The sequence below is a fragment of the Canis lupus genome, chromosome 30 (genome assembly GCF_003254725.2).
Source record: "Canis lupus dingo isolate Sandy chromosome 30, ASM325472v2, whole genome shotgun sequence".
Taxonomy (NCBI): domain Eukaryota; kingdom Metazoa; phylum Chordata; class Mammalia; order Carnivora; family Canidae; genus Canis; species Canis lupus.
The window spans coordinates 4,272,025-4,289,012 of record NC_064272.1 but is presented as its reverse complement, the minus strand read 5'-3'; the positions used below and the strand labels follow the sequence as shown (position 1 = coordinate 4,289,012).

Here is a 16,988-nt window from a genome sequence, read left to right as displayed (position 1 = left end):
TCCAAAACAAATCCTTAATTACCTCTAGTGAGATTTCTCTACAAACAGCCTCACATGAGTGAATGGTTACCTAAACTGTGATCCAAGAGTGGGAAAACAATAGATATGGTGGGCCAAGACAAAAAATCATACTTAAGAATGGGGAACACATTCTTAGAAACACCCAAGCCAGGATCCCTAAGGGAAAAGATAAAGCAGTAAGGTAAAGACTCTTATTTACTTAGAGATATATGGTATCAAGAATTTGACATATGACTTATTGGTATAGGCACCAATAGCAACCAAATAACTAATGCTTGACAAGGGAACTCAGGGAAAAATTAAATTTGTGCCAAAAGGCTGTTTACCAGCAAAAGAATTTCCAACCGAGTCATATCTCCTCAATGAAACCCACTTGACTAAACATTCAGGTACTAAGTGTTCCACAAATCCTTTGGTTTCTAATATTCTGTGATTCTAATGTGTCTTAAACTCTTTCCGCAGGCTAGAAGTTATTCAAAATGAATTACTGGAATGTCCTGTTTTCTAAAAAATACTCAAATAGTGCCACAGACATAGCACACAGTGAATGATTACAGACCAAATGCTATGGGAGGTGAATGAACTCTGCAAGTACCAGTGAAAATCATGAGCTGACTGTGCGATGGACTGTTTCACATGAAATGGTGGTAGCAGATGATATTAGTTGAAAGAGCATTCCAGTGAGAGAAATAGAAAATCACCATTAGGCAAATACAGGTAATAACTATTTCAAGAAAGAGCCACTGATGGATGCTAATATCAATAGAAAAGTGTGATATGAGAAAAAAAGGATATTTGCATAGACTCAAAGGATATCCCCACAAAGTAATTATTGGAAAGGGAATAGTAGTAATTTTATAATGGAGAAACTTGGCAGACATTACACCTTAACCAAATGAATAAGGTAAACCTTACCAGCAATAAGACATATGAAGAGTCATGTACCCCGGATATGATGTACTGAAAGGGTACATTAGCACTTCTGGGATATTTTTGCCAAAAATCTATGCCCTCAATCTAATCAGGAGAAAACATCAAGTACAAACATAGGAACACCCTACAAAATAATTGACCAGTACTCTTCAGAACTGTCAAGATCATAAAAGACAAAAAATAATGGTAAGGCACAGCTGCCAACTAGAGAAGCCCAAGAAGCCATGACAACTAAATCTAATGTGTGATCCTGGAATAGAAAAGGGATTTTCATGAAAAAACTAACAAAGTTCGGGGGATCCCTGGGTGGCGCAGTGGTTTAGCACCTGCCTTTGGCCCAGGGCGCGATCCTGGAGACCCGGGATCGAATCCCACGTTGGGCTCTTAGTGCATGGAGCCTGCTTCTCCCTCTGCCTGTGTCTCTGCCTCTCTCTCTCTCTCTCTCTCTCTGTGACTATCATAAATAAATAAATAAATAAAAAATTAAAAAAAAAACTAACAAAGTTCAAAACATGACTGCAGATTAATTAACCAAACTACATTAAAATTAATTTCCTGATTTTGACAATTGTATTAAAGTTATATAAGATGTTAACACTAGGGGAATCTATATGAAGGGCATATGGGAATTATCAAAGAAGGTCACATATGTATATATATGATAATAATAATTACAATTATACACACACACACACACACACACACACACAGACATACACTGTTTAGGCAGGAAAAAGATGTAAAATATAATCTGATTGGGCTGGGGGCTTCTACCTGAATACAGAGGTCCAGGAAATAAGCTGGGAGATGCAAATCAATGAATGTATCCTCAGCAAGTTCTTACAGTATGCCCTATATTTTGGGGCCCAAAGATTCCATTACCTGTAAAACTACAGAACAGAAAAGAACAGACTGAGGGTGAACTTTGGAATTGTACAATATTAGACATCATAAAGCCCTATCCCTTCATTTTAAATTTGACGATTATAAAACCAGAGTCGTTAAGGTGACTGCCCCGGCTCCACATAGTGACTTATAAAGACATGAACTTGTAATTTCAGTGAAAACAAAGAAGTTATGGAGAGGTGAAGCTAGCAAGTAGGACCCACAGTCGGGGTTGGGGGTAAAGATGAAGCTAAATCTTTACCTTTGAGTATATACTAAAATACATTTCAGCTAGACAGATTAAATAATTAATAAGAAAGCTATAAAGAATCTCAAAGAAAATTTAAGTGAAGATATAGTTTCAATATCTTAGGAGAGGGCTTCCTCAGCATAAAAAGAATAAAGTTAAAGCATATAAAAAATAGAACAAGGGGCACCTGGGTGGCTCAGGTCATGATCTCAGGGTCCTGTGATCGAACCCCACATTGTGCTCTCCACTCAGTGGGAGCCTGCTTCTCCCTCTGCCTCTCCACCCACCACAAGCTCTCTCAATTAAATAAATAAAATCTTTTAAAAAAATAAGTAAAATAAAACAAAAAATATAACAATATTTAAAAGCAAACAACCTGCAACAGACACATGTAAAGGATCAACAACCTTAACATATGCAGATCACTAAACAATAACAAATCAATAAACAAAAATATATATACTGTTTACCTTTTAACATTCCAGTATAAAATTAGAGGCAAAGGACACCAGGCAGGTAACTCAAGAAAAAGAAAATTAAATGGACCATAAACAACTGGAGAAATACACAATGCATTATAATAAAAAAATGCATGTTACAAAATGTCACTCTTGATTGATCATATTTTTTTAAAGATTTTATTCATTTATTCATGAGACAGAGAGAGAGAGACAGGCAGAGACACAGACAGAGGGAGAAGCAGGCTCCATGCAGGGGGCCTGATATGGGACTCGATCCCAGGACCCCAGGATCATGCCCTAAGCCAAGGCAGACGCTGAACTGCTGAGCCACCCAGGCATCCCTTGATCGATCATATTAAACATTAAATAATGACACTCTTTAAAGTTTCAGAGACAGATACTCCCATGAATTAGTGGTTTTTTTGTTTTTTTGTTTTTGAGAGGGAGAGAGGAAGGGGACAGGCAGAGGGAGAGGGAGAGAGAAAGAATCTTAGGCAGGCTCTAGGCCTAGCTAGGAGCCCAAGGAAGGGAGAGGGGCTCCATCTCACAACCCCAAGATCAGGACCTGAGATGAAATCCAAAGAGTCAAAAGCTTAACTGGCTCACTCAGGCACCTCAGTATTTTGACAGTTACATTTTTGATAGTAATTTGTCAATATACACCAAAATCCTTCAAAACATATATATATTCTTTGATTTGAAACAGCTCATGATTGTCAAACTGTGGTCATTGGGCTCCAATGGACTCCTGGAGTCCCAGAGACCCTCTTGGGGGTCTACAAAGTCAAAACTATTTTTATGGAAATAGTAAGACATGATTTGCCTTTTCCCCTGTGTAAAATTTCCATGGATAGTGCAAAAACAATAGTGGCTAAAACTGACAGCTCCTAAACAGAAATTAAGGCCAAGCAAACTGTTCTAGGAGTCACTATAAAGTGTACTGTCACACACTTGCAGGACAAAAAAAAAAAAAAAGAGAGAGAGCCAATTTGGGACTCCTGGTTGGCTTAGTTGGTTGAACATGCAACTCTTGGGCAGCCCGGGTGGCCCAGCAGAATGGCGCCGCCTTCGGCCCGGGGTGTGATGCTGGAGACCCGGGACTGAGTCCCACGTTGGGCTCCCTGCATGGAGCCTACTTCTCTCCCTCTCCCTCTCCCTCTGCCTGTGTCTCTGCCTCTCTGTCTGTCATGAATAAATAAATAAAATATTTAAAAAAAACCACAACTCTTGATCTCAGGGTAGTGAGTTCAAGTCCCGTGTTTGGTACACAGTTTACTTTAGAAAGAAAAAAAAAAGTTAGTTTCACATAAGAGTATCTTAAGATTCACTTACTAATTTTATTAAATCTCAACCTTTGAATATGTGTCCTTTTAACATTCTATATGACCAAATAAGAAGCAAATACAAAGCACTTTTACTGCATATCCAAGAATGATGGCTGATTCAAGGGAGAACACTTACATGATTGCTGGTGAGCTGAACTAGCAACTTTTTCCATGGGATACCATTTTTACTTGAATGAGCAATGAACAAAGTATAATTATTTAGATTTGGGTATCTGGAAGACATTTTCCCAAAAATAAACAATGTGAGCCTGTCACTTCAAAGAAAACAACTGATAATATCTGTTGCAATGATAAAATCTGAGCTTTCAAGAGAAAATTCAAATACTGGAAAACTTCTGCTCCCATCACCATAAGCTTGACAGCTTCAAATCTTACATACTTTTCTGATGAGATCAGTGGGGATATTAATGAATGTGATTTCTTAATGCTATATAATGAAAGGCGACATTTGGAAAATCTGCATAACTCACTACCAACATTTTACAAACAATGCATGGATGATAAAAAATCATCCAAAAATCAAAATGCATGGGTGAAAGATTCACTCAAAGTTCAAGACAGGCCAGCAGATCGTAATATAACAGAGTGAAAAGCTCCATGATATGGTTTCACATTCTACATTGCAATTAACCTTTGAGAAAATACCATTTGTTAGGTTTTATGTGTAACAAAAATATCCACAATTACCTAAAAAGCCTATTAAATCATTCTTCTCTTTTCCAACTACATCTGTCTGAGGCTAGGGTTTCTTCATATTCCATAATCAAAACAACATATTACAACAAGTTGAATGCAGATGCAGATGTTTTGCTTCTATTTAAGACAGCCACTAAAGTGATCTGCAAAAGTGTAAAACAATGCCATTTTCTCACTACTTTTTTAGAAATGATGGTTATCAATCATAAAAATATGTTAACACATAAAGGGTTTAGTATCGTCATTTTTAAATAAATAAGAATTTTTTTTAATTTCCCAATTTCAATTTATATTTTGGTAAATATCAACAAATATAATCTACATAAACAAAAGTTCTTTGGGGGACTTCGAGGCTTATTTAGAGTATAAAAAGATCTGGAGACCAAAAAGTTTGAAAACTAGTGATACAGTCACTGATACATTTGTGAATGAAAAGTAAGAAAACAAGCAAAAAACTTAGCATTACATAACAACTGTATCAGAAAATCAGGAAAAAAAAAAAACTTCGTGTCCAATAAGTGGATGATACATATAGAATGTGATATTATTATTTATTTGAAACAAATTGTGAAGAATTTTATGAGAAGTGCTCACAATATGTTAAGTAAGAACAGGAATACCTACAAACTAGATTAGTAGGGACAGTACTACACTAAAAAAAAAAAAAAAAAAAACAAAACAAAAAAAAAGACTACAAGGAAATATATAAAATGTTAAAATAAATTTTCTGGGCCATGCAATTACGAACAATTTTTCTTTACTGAGCATGCATAACTTTTAAAATCAGGAAAATAAAATTTTTAGCAACTTTTAAAAAAGCATTTCAGTACTGGGGTGCCTGTGCAGCTCAGTCTGGTAAGTGTCCTCCTCTTGATTTTGGCTCTGGTCATGATCTCGAGGTCAGGAGATCAAGCCCTGCTTCAGGGTTCACATCAGCATGGAGTCTACTTGTGATTCTCTCTCTCTCTCTCCCTCTCTCTGTGCCCCATCACCCACCGGGCTCATGCACATGCATGCTCTCTCTCTCTCATTATATCAAATAAATAAAATCTTAAAAACAAAAACATTTCAGTACTTCAATTTTCTTTGGAATTCAGTGTATGTGAATACCACCAAAAAATAATTGTCACTGTTATTATTAATATGAAGATTAATCAAAGCAGCTTAGTGTAAAACTCTGAAGTGAAAGTCAAGAAGCCTGTATTCTACATTGTTTTACCATTAAACATCTCTGGGATTTTGACAAGTCACTTATTTGAACCAGCAGAAATTATTTATGAGGTCCTTATCTGAGTGACTCTAGTAAAATGAACTATCAAATCTTAAGGTTGTTCAAGGCCTTTGCAACAACCACCCATTGTAAAACAGTACCATAATGAAAACTGTGAAGTCAACTCCAAAAATCACATTGTTAATAGAATTTCCACTCATGGTGCTAAATGACCCTTTAATTCATTCTTTTGCAGAGTAGTAGCACAGACTCTCTAAATCAAGTTTCCAGTGAAAGAAGAGTTAGTTATTCCCTGAATGGTATTTGGGAATATTGAAAAATATTTGGTCATATCATGAATAGGAAGAAAGAAAAGAAAGAGAAAAAAGAAAAGAAAAGAAAAGAAAAGAAAAGAAAAGGAAAGAAAGAAAGAGAAAAAGGCGTAAGAGAATAGGTAAGAGAGCATGGTGCCCCAAACGAAGGTCACCCTATCAGTGTACTTCCTAAGTCCTCCATATGCGTATGGGGATGTCACCTCTAATGGAGAAGACAAAGGGGAAAAAAAAAAAAAAAGATAAAGAGATGGGGGAGAAGAGGAGAGGAAAAGAAAGAAAATCAAAGACACAGTAGTAATATGAGACCATAACAGAGCAGAAGAAATGTATGCTCCATCTTTGAACTGCCCAGAAAAATCGACCTAATCCCTCAGCTAACCAACTCTCCCCCCCCCCCCCACTTCATTGCTCACTAGCAGAGCTGGCAAGAGTGAATGAAAGAAAATTAAACTCCAATTTGTCAATTTTGCTCCTTGTTCACAAGTCTGATAAAAAAAAATCTTAAAAACAATCAAAGGGAAAATATGGTCTTTAATTATATCCGGATAATGTTAAAAACAGGTCCCTTCATTTAACAGATGAGGAAAACTGACTCCTTCAAAAAACTGAGGTCATAAAAGAACTTTAATTTACCCTTCAATTTGTACTTTATTAATACCAGTGATCCGATCATCTCTCTTTCTTCAAGAAAACACTTCTTTGGTGATTATCTGTGCAAGAGTGGGAAGTATGAAATACACCTGTAATGTGTATATATACGGTTGATAAAATGACCAATGTTGACCCAAAAGTGGAATCCCTAAGGCACCAGTCTCTGACTGGCCTGAGATCACCACTTGAGATCACAATTGCTCCAGAGAGTCAAGGCTGAACAGCTGGAGGACCTCTGTGGTCCCCAGTGTCCAGGGGCCAATGGAAAAGGGTCCTCCATTTCCTCCTTCTGAATCTAGAATTTTATTTTTCAAAGATTTCATTTATTTCTTTATTCCTGAGAGACGCAGAAAGAGGCTGCGACACAGGCAGAGGGCGAAGCGGGCTCCCCGTGGGGGCCACGACCCCTGGTCACTACCTGAGCCCAAGGCAGACGCTCAAGCGCTGGGCCGCCCGGGCATCCCTGAACCCAGACTTGTACTTCCACTCTGGAAGGGCCCTGCCACCCATCGTTCATTCATTCCTATTCTGCCCATTAAGCAGACGTTCACGAAGTGCCTACTACGTGCAGCCATCACCTAGAGCACACCAAGTTTTCCATAAACCTTTGTAGACTTGAATTTAACTTCAAGGCCGTGGGAGGCTGCCAGGGATTCGTCCACTGAAGAGGCTGCCGGGAAGGCTGGGGAAGGAAGGGCCCAGTCCACACCCTCGACCTAACCCCAGGCACTGGCTCGCTCGCTGGCGTGTGACACGTGGCTGGCTCCTGAGCGCTGGCCCGGGCTGCGGGCTGCGGGCTGCGGGCTGCGGGCTGCGGGCTGGGGGCTGTGCGAGCCGAGGGGCGGGCCACTTACCTGGGGAACGTCTGCTTCAGCTTCCTCAGGCTCTGCCTGGTGGGCGGCACAGACACTAGGCACTGGGCTATCTCGTCGTACTGGGCTTTGGTCAGTATCATGTTGGGCGAGGGACTGGGAAGTGGCGGGGACAAGGGAGAAACACCCAGGCTGCGGCGGCCGCGGAGCCCGGAGACCAGGGCTGCGCACACAGCGGCGCGGCGCCGGGTCCTAGTCTGTTTGGGTCTGCCCCTGCACCCCCTGCACCCCCTGCACCCCCTGCACGCCCCGCACCCAACTGGCTGCACGGTTTAGGCTTCACCCGGCGGCGCGGCGCGGCGCGGCGCGGCGGGGCGGGGGACCGGCTGGAGCCCCGCTCGCCCTACCTAGGCCTTCTGAGCAGCCGCAGTGGGACGGGCCGAAGGCAGCCGGCCGCCATGACGGTTAAGGGCAAAACAACCGGGAAGTAGCGCCCTCGGCAGAGGAGGCGGCCGAGTCGCTGCGGGCCGGTGTCCCGGCTGCGCCCACCGGGATCCAGCCCGGTCTGGTCGTTCCCGGAAGTCACAGTCTCCCAGCTGCCAGAAGTCGGCGAGCCCCAGCGCACAGGCCAGCCGCAGAGCCCGGTGCCCCCCACGAGCCTGAGCCGGAGCCCGGAGAGCGACGCCCGGGGCGCGCGCTGCGAACACGCTTCCAGACGCGCGGCGCGGGCCCCAGCCGGAGGCCGTGGGGGCGGTGGTCGGCCCGAGTCGCCGCGCCTGCCGAGCCGGGCTGCGTGGGCCTCAGCGGGCCTGCCCCACAGCTGGGGACGCCACGGCTTCCGGCTCCTGCGGCCCGCGCGGCAGGCCTGCTCCGTTCTGTCGGGAGCAGAAGGGGAACACCTGCGACATGGCCAGGCTGCCGCTCGCCGCCCCGAGTGGGCGCTTCTCAGGTCGCTCTCACTCCTTTCGGGCTCTTGAACCCCAAGAAACGTTGGGAGAAACGAGTCACTGCATGAATTCGTTTTCTTTGGGTGTTGTCAGACCTCTCGGCCCGCCTGAGGCTTTTTTTTTGTTTTTTTTTTGACACCAGGCCCTTAATTAATCCCTTTTTAAAAAAATCTGGTTCCAGTTGCCTGAGTGGCTCAGTCGGTTAAAGGTCGGCCTTTGGCGCAGGTCAAGACCTCAGGCTCCTGGGATGGAGCCCCGCCTTGGGCTCCCAGGTCCGCCAGGAGCCTGCAGCCTGCTCTGCCTCTGCCGCTCTGCACCCCAGCACTCCCCGTGCGCAGTCTCTCTTCTCTCACAAATAATTAAATAAATAAATAAATAAATAAATAAATAAATAAATAAATAAATAAATAAATAAAATCTTAAAACAACAACAACAAAAAAACACCTGGTTCTTAGAAGGCCATGTGTTGTGTTCTTTTTCAAATTTTAACATTTTAAGCAAAGAAAAGGTGTTTCCATTTTAAAGTGGTAATTCTATTTTTTTTTTTTTTTAAATCTGGAATAAGGCCTTGGAAATTTAGTTTAGATATGCTTTCTAGGATAAATGTCTTAATCCATCTAAGCCTTAGTTCCTTTGTCGGTAAAATTGATTTTTAATTCATGGCCTAAGAGAGTGTTACTTTTCAGTGTAGTCATTAAGCGTTAAGAGTTGGCAAGACCACAGTTAGCATTAAATAAGTTGGCACAAGGAACAGATAGATTCCTTAGCATAGTATCCTCCAGGTAGCCTATGTTACATAAATAGCCTTTGTAAGACCACTGGACAATGGTAGGTGATACGGATGTGGCTGTTGAGGAGGGATTGTTTATTCTCCACACATTCACTCACTTAATCTTGGTAATTTCCTATGAAGCAGGCACTATTGCCATTACCATCCTCCTTCTCCCTTTTGTGCAGGGTGAATAAACTGAGGCCTGGAAAGGTTAGGTAACTTTCCTAAAGGTCATGAGAACAAGTAAGCAACAGGGGTAGAGTTTAAACTCTTGAAATTTGGTTCCAGGGTCTGTGGTCTTGCCAACTCTTAATGCTTAATTACTTACACCAAAAAGTAACACTCTCTTAGGCCAAAGGTTAAGGAATTTTTTTTTTTTTTTTGGAACAATCCACATTTCAAAGAACCTTATAGACCAGGTTTTAAAAAAGCTTCACCACTTTATTTTCCCAGGCAGCTCAAAATCCAGTATCAACAGCGAACCCTGAGTTCAGCAACCAAAGTTTTGTTTTGTTTTGTTTTTGTTTTTAATATTTACATCAGAGTGGGGTTTTTTTCCCCCCATATGCTTTGCATCTAGCCCTGGTTGTGTGACATTAGTACATAACTATTTATTTATGGCAGCGTGGCCTGGAGTTGCCACCTGGCTAGTTTGTTGCTGACCCTGCCATGACTTTTACATGAAAGCTAGTTGACGATAAGCAGACACCACTTGATCCCCCATTCCATTCTCCTTCCCCACTTCACTCTTTGCAATTCACAGCCAACAGATTTTTATAGAAAACATCAGTTCAAGGATGTTTGCACTAGTTATTTTTTATGGTAACTCTTCTCTCTGGCTCTTGTCCTGTATTCACCCTCACAACTGTTCAGGAAAAAGCCAGGTTTGTTTTTCTGCTTTTTATTTTTAACATGCTGGCAGTTTACAATTTTGACCCAAATCCAGTAGATTGTTTAGAGTTAGCACCAGGGGAAAAGCACAGTTATGTTGCTGTTTTCATTGGCAGTGACAGTAGTGTTGTTTATTAAGCACAAAATAGAAGCAAAGCAGAAAAACGGCCGTGGTGGTGGTGGTGGTGTTTAGGTGTTATTATTATTTTAATGTGAAATGCTCAGAATAAGACCATTATTCCTTTGAGGCTTCTTTCTCCTCTCCTTGTCCTCCCCACCATTCTGCCTCATCTCTCACATCACACTACATGCCCCTCATCCGCCATGTTTCTTCTAGAGCTGCCTTTCCATCTTTGAAGGTCCCCTACTGTTTCTCAGTCAGTAGGTAGGCAATACCAACCACTGGCTCAGTGAAGTACATCATGAAATGAAAACAATACCAAAAAAAAAAAAAAAAAAAAAAAAAGGAAGAAGAAAAAAAGAAAGAAAAAGAAAACAATACCAAACTAAAAACACAAAGAACTAGACACCTATTTCAAATCAGTCATCAGTTGTGTGACCTTGAGCAAATAACAGCCTCTCTGATCCTGATTGTGACCCCAAGAAATGGAACTTTGTGGTTCTGGTAAAGAGCAAGAACCTACAAACATGAAAAATATGTATGAAATTGTAGAAGGAAAATGTGTCAAAGTGGGGAGTAATACAACTCTCTCGAAGAACCCAGCCCTGAAAGATGGGCTGGAGTAAATGGCTTGGCCAGATTTCTTTCTGCCAATTCCTGGATGCTATGAATGATGAACAATTGTAAAGGAGTGTGGGGTTTGGCAGGGAGGCATCAGAAGGTCATTTCAAGAAGAGTGCTAAACACAAAGGACTAAAAATAAGAATGAGCCAAGTCACGCGCATGGGAAAAGTTATTCTGGCTGGAGCAAAGAGTTCTAGGCAGAGCGAGAAGTTGAAGATGCTTGACCTTGGGAAGAGTCAGTTGAATTTTTAAACAGTCTTCTGTTTGCTGAATCTGCCAAACCCAATACATGTTTTTAAAAATAAATACTGACATATTATTTTATTTATATTTTAAAGTCTGATTCTGGGATCCCTGGGTGGCGCAGCGGTTTGGCGCCTGCCTTTGGCCCAGGGCGCGATCCTGGAGACCCAGGATCGAATCCCACATCGGGCTCCCGGTGCATGGAGCCTGCTTCTCCCTCTGCCTGTGTCTCTGCCTCTCTCTCTCTCTCTCTCTGTGACTATCATAAATAAATAAAAATTTAAAAAAAAAAAAAATAAAGTCTGATTCTACTCATGGAAGTTTGTTAAAGTCATGTCATTGATTATTTTAAAGAAAAATAATTGAAGTTTACTAACTGAATAAAGAAGAAAATTATTATTTAAGCACCTGTTATGCTCAAAACTTGTCCCATTAGTCCCTAATTTACAGGTTAGGAAACTGAGGCTCAGAGTGAGTAAAGTAGTTGCCTCATGGGTCCAGTTAAGTCCCAAAACCATGATTTGATCCAAGCTAGTCTGATTGTAGGGCCTCATGTTCTCCATCACACTGTACTGCAATTCAAAAAGGAAAAACTCTTTGATTGAACTGTCCTTAACTAGCATTTATGCTCTGAACCAGCTGGCTACTTCCTTTGGCCACCAGCAGTGCCTGCTGAAGAAGCAGTGACCTTCAATTTTGACAGTTAGCCAAAACATACCCTAAGAAAAAATTATTTGGCCCCTTTGAATAGAAGAGATTGTATATTGTTTTCTTTGCCCTGTGAAGTACTACCTAAAGTGATGCATATTTTGAAAGCAAAGTTTACATTTCCATACTTGCCATCCATGAGTGACAAGTCATTTTATCATAGTCCCAACATAACGCAAGCACTTAGTAAACAATAAAAATCAAAATAATTCAATTGTTGAGGCTTGCAGCAATTACTCAAGTTAGTGACTTGAGGAAGACAAAGGAAAAATACAGAAGGACATTCCCCACCATGATTGTGAAGCAGTTACACTGAAGAGTCAGAGATCAAAACCTAATGTTTGGTTGCTTCATGCAAGTCAGTGGTGAATGAACTCCTAGTTTGTCAACACGTACGTCTATCTTCCCTTCATTCTCAGATCCAACTTCAAGAGGTAAGTGCTATTATTAAATCCATTCTGCAGGTAAGAAACCTAAGGCTTAGAGAGGTGCTTTTTATTTATCTCATCAATCACTATACAACATTTTAGAATGGTATTTCTCCCACTGTCTGCCTGGAGGGCTCAGTTTTCTCCCAATTTTTCATGAACTTCTGTAAAAAAGAGTGACTGGAAAAAAGAAATTTAAAAAGACAAAGACGTATCAAACGCAAGTCCCTCAACTTGTTATTATGAGCATCAATAGACTTACTCTACCAAATTCCTATAAAATGTTCTAAATGCTTATTCTCAATTTCTGTACTTTTCACATCAAAATATGTAAGAAATGTTCTGAGGGCCAGCGCTGGTTTGCTGATCACATCGTAAGTGGTACTGTGGTGGTACCTTTGAAAGTCACCATCTTGAACCAGATATGTGCAAAGTTTAGGACATCACAGTTTCATGTGCCCCTTAGTTAGAAGTATAACCCGTTCCTTTTAGAATGGTACATATCAATCATCATTATGATTGCCTTTATTCTACTGTATTTAGTTTTTCTCAAGTGATGTATATTTATTAAGATCAGCAGTGCAAATCCTTACAGGCTATTTCATTATGCACCCTATGAAGTTAATGCCATGTGTTTTTATAGCATAATGCCTAATTTCTTCTTTAAATTATAAACCCATCAATCAGAGTTTATGTACCTCTTCTGTTCTGAATCATACACGGAACACTATTGGCACAGGATAAAGACTATTAATTGGCATTTACACATTTACTATTAACACATTTGACAAGGATAAAAAAGAAAGTAATGTTTTCACGGGGACAATTTCTCTTGGGTGTTTGTATGTTATAGTAAAGGGAGACACGTGAACATGTTTGTTGAAGAAAGACTGAAGCCTCTTAAATTTTCTGCTCAGGCTCATCAGGGACTTGTGGATAATTTGCAGGCAATTTGTATCCCCTTTTCCTGCAGGACTAAACCTCAGATGTAATTCCTGCAGTTGTCAATCACTCTTCTTGTCCCACAGACCATTCTGCAAGAATATATCATGTTCTGAAGGTTTTCTCAAATTTATAAATTCAGGAATTCAAAGGGACTCTGCTGGTGAAGTAGAGGGTTTCTCCTGTAGAAAGAAGAATGAGAGGCAAGGAATCAAGTCTGTCCTGAATAAGCACTTCTTTCAACATAAGCTGGAGTTGGAAGTACATGTCAGATGAGGATTAGCTCTAAGTTTCTTCATTTAAAAAATTACTCTCTTTTGCTATCCCACTGGGTTAGACTTTCAAAAGAGTAGGCAAGATGCCAGTCAGGATTTATAATCCTTTCCTCCTCCATGACTGATAGAAGGAGAGAGTTAAGGGAAGGAGTTCCTTCTGAGGTAAGTATAAAGATTATTATAATAATAATAGGCTCCTTTATTTGGAGCAAATGAAGGCATATTAAACACTTATCTAGTACACTGCCATCAGAGAATATATAACTGGCATTCTCATACCTACTTGGCATATGGGGAAACTGAGATACAATATGGCTTAGAACTTCACCAGTTTCTTTAGATTTCACTTTTAAATGTGAGCCTATAAAAATACATCTTTCTTTTTATATTTAATTTCTCTTTCATGATCATCAAAGAAACATATGCTCCTTGTAGCCAACAACACAAGATCAGATACTATAAATTATCCTTGGTCCCATCACTTGGAAGCCATGACCGTAACCATGTTGGCATTATTCCTCCCAGCCATTTTTCTACAAAGCTTTTTTCTTTTCATAGACAAAATCAAACTGTATATACAATTTGAGTCCCGCTCTGTTCACTTTACGTTACAATCACAAGCCAAAGATATTCTTATCAACACTTGGCAGTTTTGACCCCAGTTTCCTATTAAGAGTAGAGCAGTTACACTGAAGAGTCAGAGAAGATCAAAAATCCAATGTTCAAGTTTCTGAAATTAGGAGATGAACTCTTGGCAAAGCGAGTCCTTGAAGGTGGTCCTTGGCATAACCAGCAAAAGACCAGGCTGTCCTTCAGTTCCAGCAATGAGATACTCTTCTGACAATGTGGGAATTATGCAATGGACCCACTGGAACAAGGCAGAGATTTCTGTGACTTGACTGATGGGCAGCTTTCCTGGGCATTCCATTCACAGAGCTATGATTGAAATCATGTCAGTAAGCCTCCTACCATGTGGACATTCTGTCAGTCAACATGTTGACACAGGAGCCAGCGTGCAATCTTTTTTAAAGATGGCTACCAGTTATATCTGAACATTCAGATTCATTACAGCCCTTGATGCAGGGAGCAAATGTTTCTCATTGCCCAGAGGACAGTCACACTGGATGCCAATCTTCATGCCAGAAGAGCCTGGGTTTTCATTTCACTTTCAAACAGCACTAAAAGGTCTAAGTCGGTACAGAGATGAGAAGGGATTTAAGGTAATGGTGTGGGCAGGAAGTAACAGGTGGGATCTTAAGGTACAGTTAAGCTCTGAGCACATATGCGTTCACACACACACACATACATGCATGCACGCAATCTACTTTTATAAAATAACACTGAAACTATTTGTATAAAACTTTTAAAGACATAAATGCTTTTAAAATGCAAAGCTCAGTATAACTCATGTATGCCACCTCCTCTTAGGAAAATATGGACACCCCCGAAACCACATTTGTTCGTTCATTTATTCATCCATTCATTCATTTATCAGATATTTACTGAGTGCTAGCCTGTACCAGGCAGTGTTCTGGGCTATGGGTACAAGCAACCTATGGGACCAACCAAGTCCCCACTCTCAAAGTTTATATTCTTCAATAGAATTTAATTTAACAAAAAAGTATTTCGTGCCCAGTTTAAAAAATGCTAAAGAGACAGAAACTCCAAGCAAAGGGGATCCCTGGATGGCTCAGCGGTTTGGTGCCTGCCTTTAGCCCAGGACGTGGTCCTGGAGTCCCGGGGTCAAGTCCCGCATTGGGCTTCTTGTGTGGAGCCTGCTTCTCTCTCTGCCTCTCTCTGTGTGTCTCTCATGAATAAATAAATAAAATCTTAAAAAAGAAAGAAAGAAAGAAAGAAAGAAAGAAAGAAAGAAAGAAAGAAAGAAAGAAGAAAGGGAAAGAAGAAAGAAAGAAAGAAAAAGAAAGAAGAAAGAAAGAAAGAAGAAAGAAAGAAAGAAAGAAAGAAAGAAAGAAAGAAAGAAAGAAAGAAAGAAAGAAAGAAAGAAACTCCAAGCAACACCTGACAAGACTGGACCTTGTACTGGGGATGGGGTGGGGGAGGGAGTACAATAAAGGATGTTATTAGATGAACTTGCAAAATTGGAATACAAATGATAGATTATATTTTACTTAAACATGTATTTTTTAGATATTTATAGAAATATATTTAAATATATAGAAATGTATCTATAAATAAACCCAAAATGATCCAGAAAAAATAAATCAAGGACAGAGAGTAAATGATAATTTAAAATGGAATATAATTCAATAGTAAGTGAATCTAGATATAAGGTACATGGGCATTTTTTTGTACTCATAATATTTTTGCTTTATAATGCTTTGGCAAATTTGAAATTATTTTTAAATAAAATATTTTTAAAACCTATTTCACTTTGTAAAATGAATGCAAACACAAAGTCCTTAAATCATGTGGCAAGCTCCTGTCAGTCACTTATGATTTTTAGATGTTTGATTGACATGCTGATTTTCTTGGGACTTCAAAGATAGGATTGTATTCCCTAATCAGACCCACAGAATAACTGAGGCATAACTTTCAAAATCTCCACCTGCCACACTACAACATGGACTGTCGATGCTTTCTGTCTCATCCAAGAACCTATTGATTTCCTTTTAGTGCTGTCTGAAATTTATCTGAAATATACAATTATCCCACTCACTGTGTAATTGTCATTCACCATTCTCTGAGCTAATAAACACCCTAAAGATCTCAGCTATATGATAGAAGCCGGAAATGCCACCAAATGATTCCTTTAGAGACGTCTCTATCTTCCTTCCTTCCCTTTCTCCTCAGGAGTCAGATAGCTTTCCTGACCTTCACCTACTCTTTCCACTCTTCCCCCTCACTGATATTTACCCCAAAAAACTCCTGCATGTCAAATCATGTCTTGCATCTGTTTCTTAGAAGACCTAGACTAACAAGGCCCCCTTATCTTCAGAAGCATGCATACAGAACTAGAGGTTATGTCTTAGTCACCTTCTTGCATAGGGGTGTTTCCCAAGCCTTCATCAGCAATACATTAGAAATGATCCCCAAGAAGGCAGTCTAATCTAATATTTATGAGACTAAACTTTGAAGTCAAAAGGACTCAGGTGGAAGAATTAGTTGGATGGTCTTAATATTTAATGGAATCAGACTTCTACCCCAGCGATACACATACATATTAGACAGTAATAGACTTCTATTTTTTTATGGACTTCTTTTTTTAGGTAAAATACAGATTTTTTTTTTCATTTCTAAAGACAGACAGCAAAGTAACTAGATGTAAACTTCCTTGGTTGCAATCAAAATCCCTATTTGCTTCCACAAGGAGATGTAAATTTATACTCGGATGACCTGAATTGGCTTTTAGCTATTTCTGTAATTCTTCAGACTTATGGTCACCAGTACTACGTTGGATTTCTTCATTTACACAAAT

The 16,988-nt window shown here is 40.1% G+C and overlaps 1 protein-coding gene across 15 annotated transcripts in view; it reads right to left on the bottom strand.

Moving 5' to 3' along the window:
* Positions 1-8,272, bottom strand: part of CDIN1 (CDAN1 interacting nuclease 1) — a 232,985-nt gene extending 224,713 nt beyond the window's left edge. For 11 of the 15 annotated variants that reach the window (XR_007407338.1, XR_007407339.1, XR_007407337.1 and 8 more), the window contains exon 1: positions 7,643-8,272. Coding sequence is in view for 9 of the 15 variants with exons in the window: in XM_049104301.1 (XP_048960258.1) it covers positions 7,643-7,743 (101 nt within the window). In the remaining 6 variants the exon portion in view is untranslated. Of the gene's footprint in view, positions 1-1,728; positions 1,821-7,642 lie in introns of those variants that run through there. The other 4 variants (XM_049104300.1, XM_049104306.1, XM_049104309.1 and 1 more) reach the window with 4 other exon arrangements.
* Positions 8,273-16,988: the final 8,716 nt, after the last annotated feature.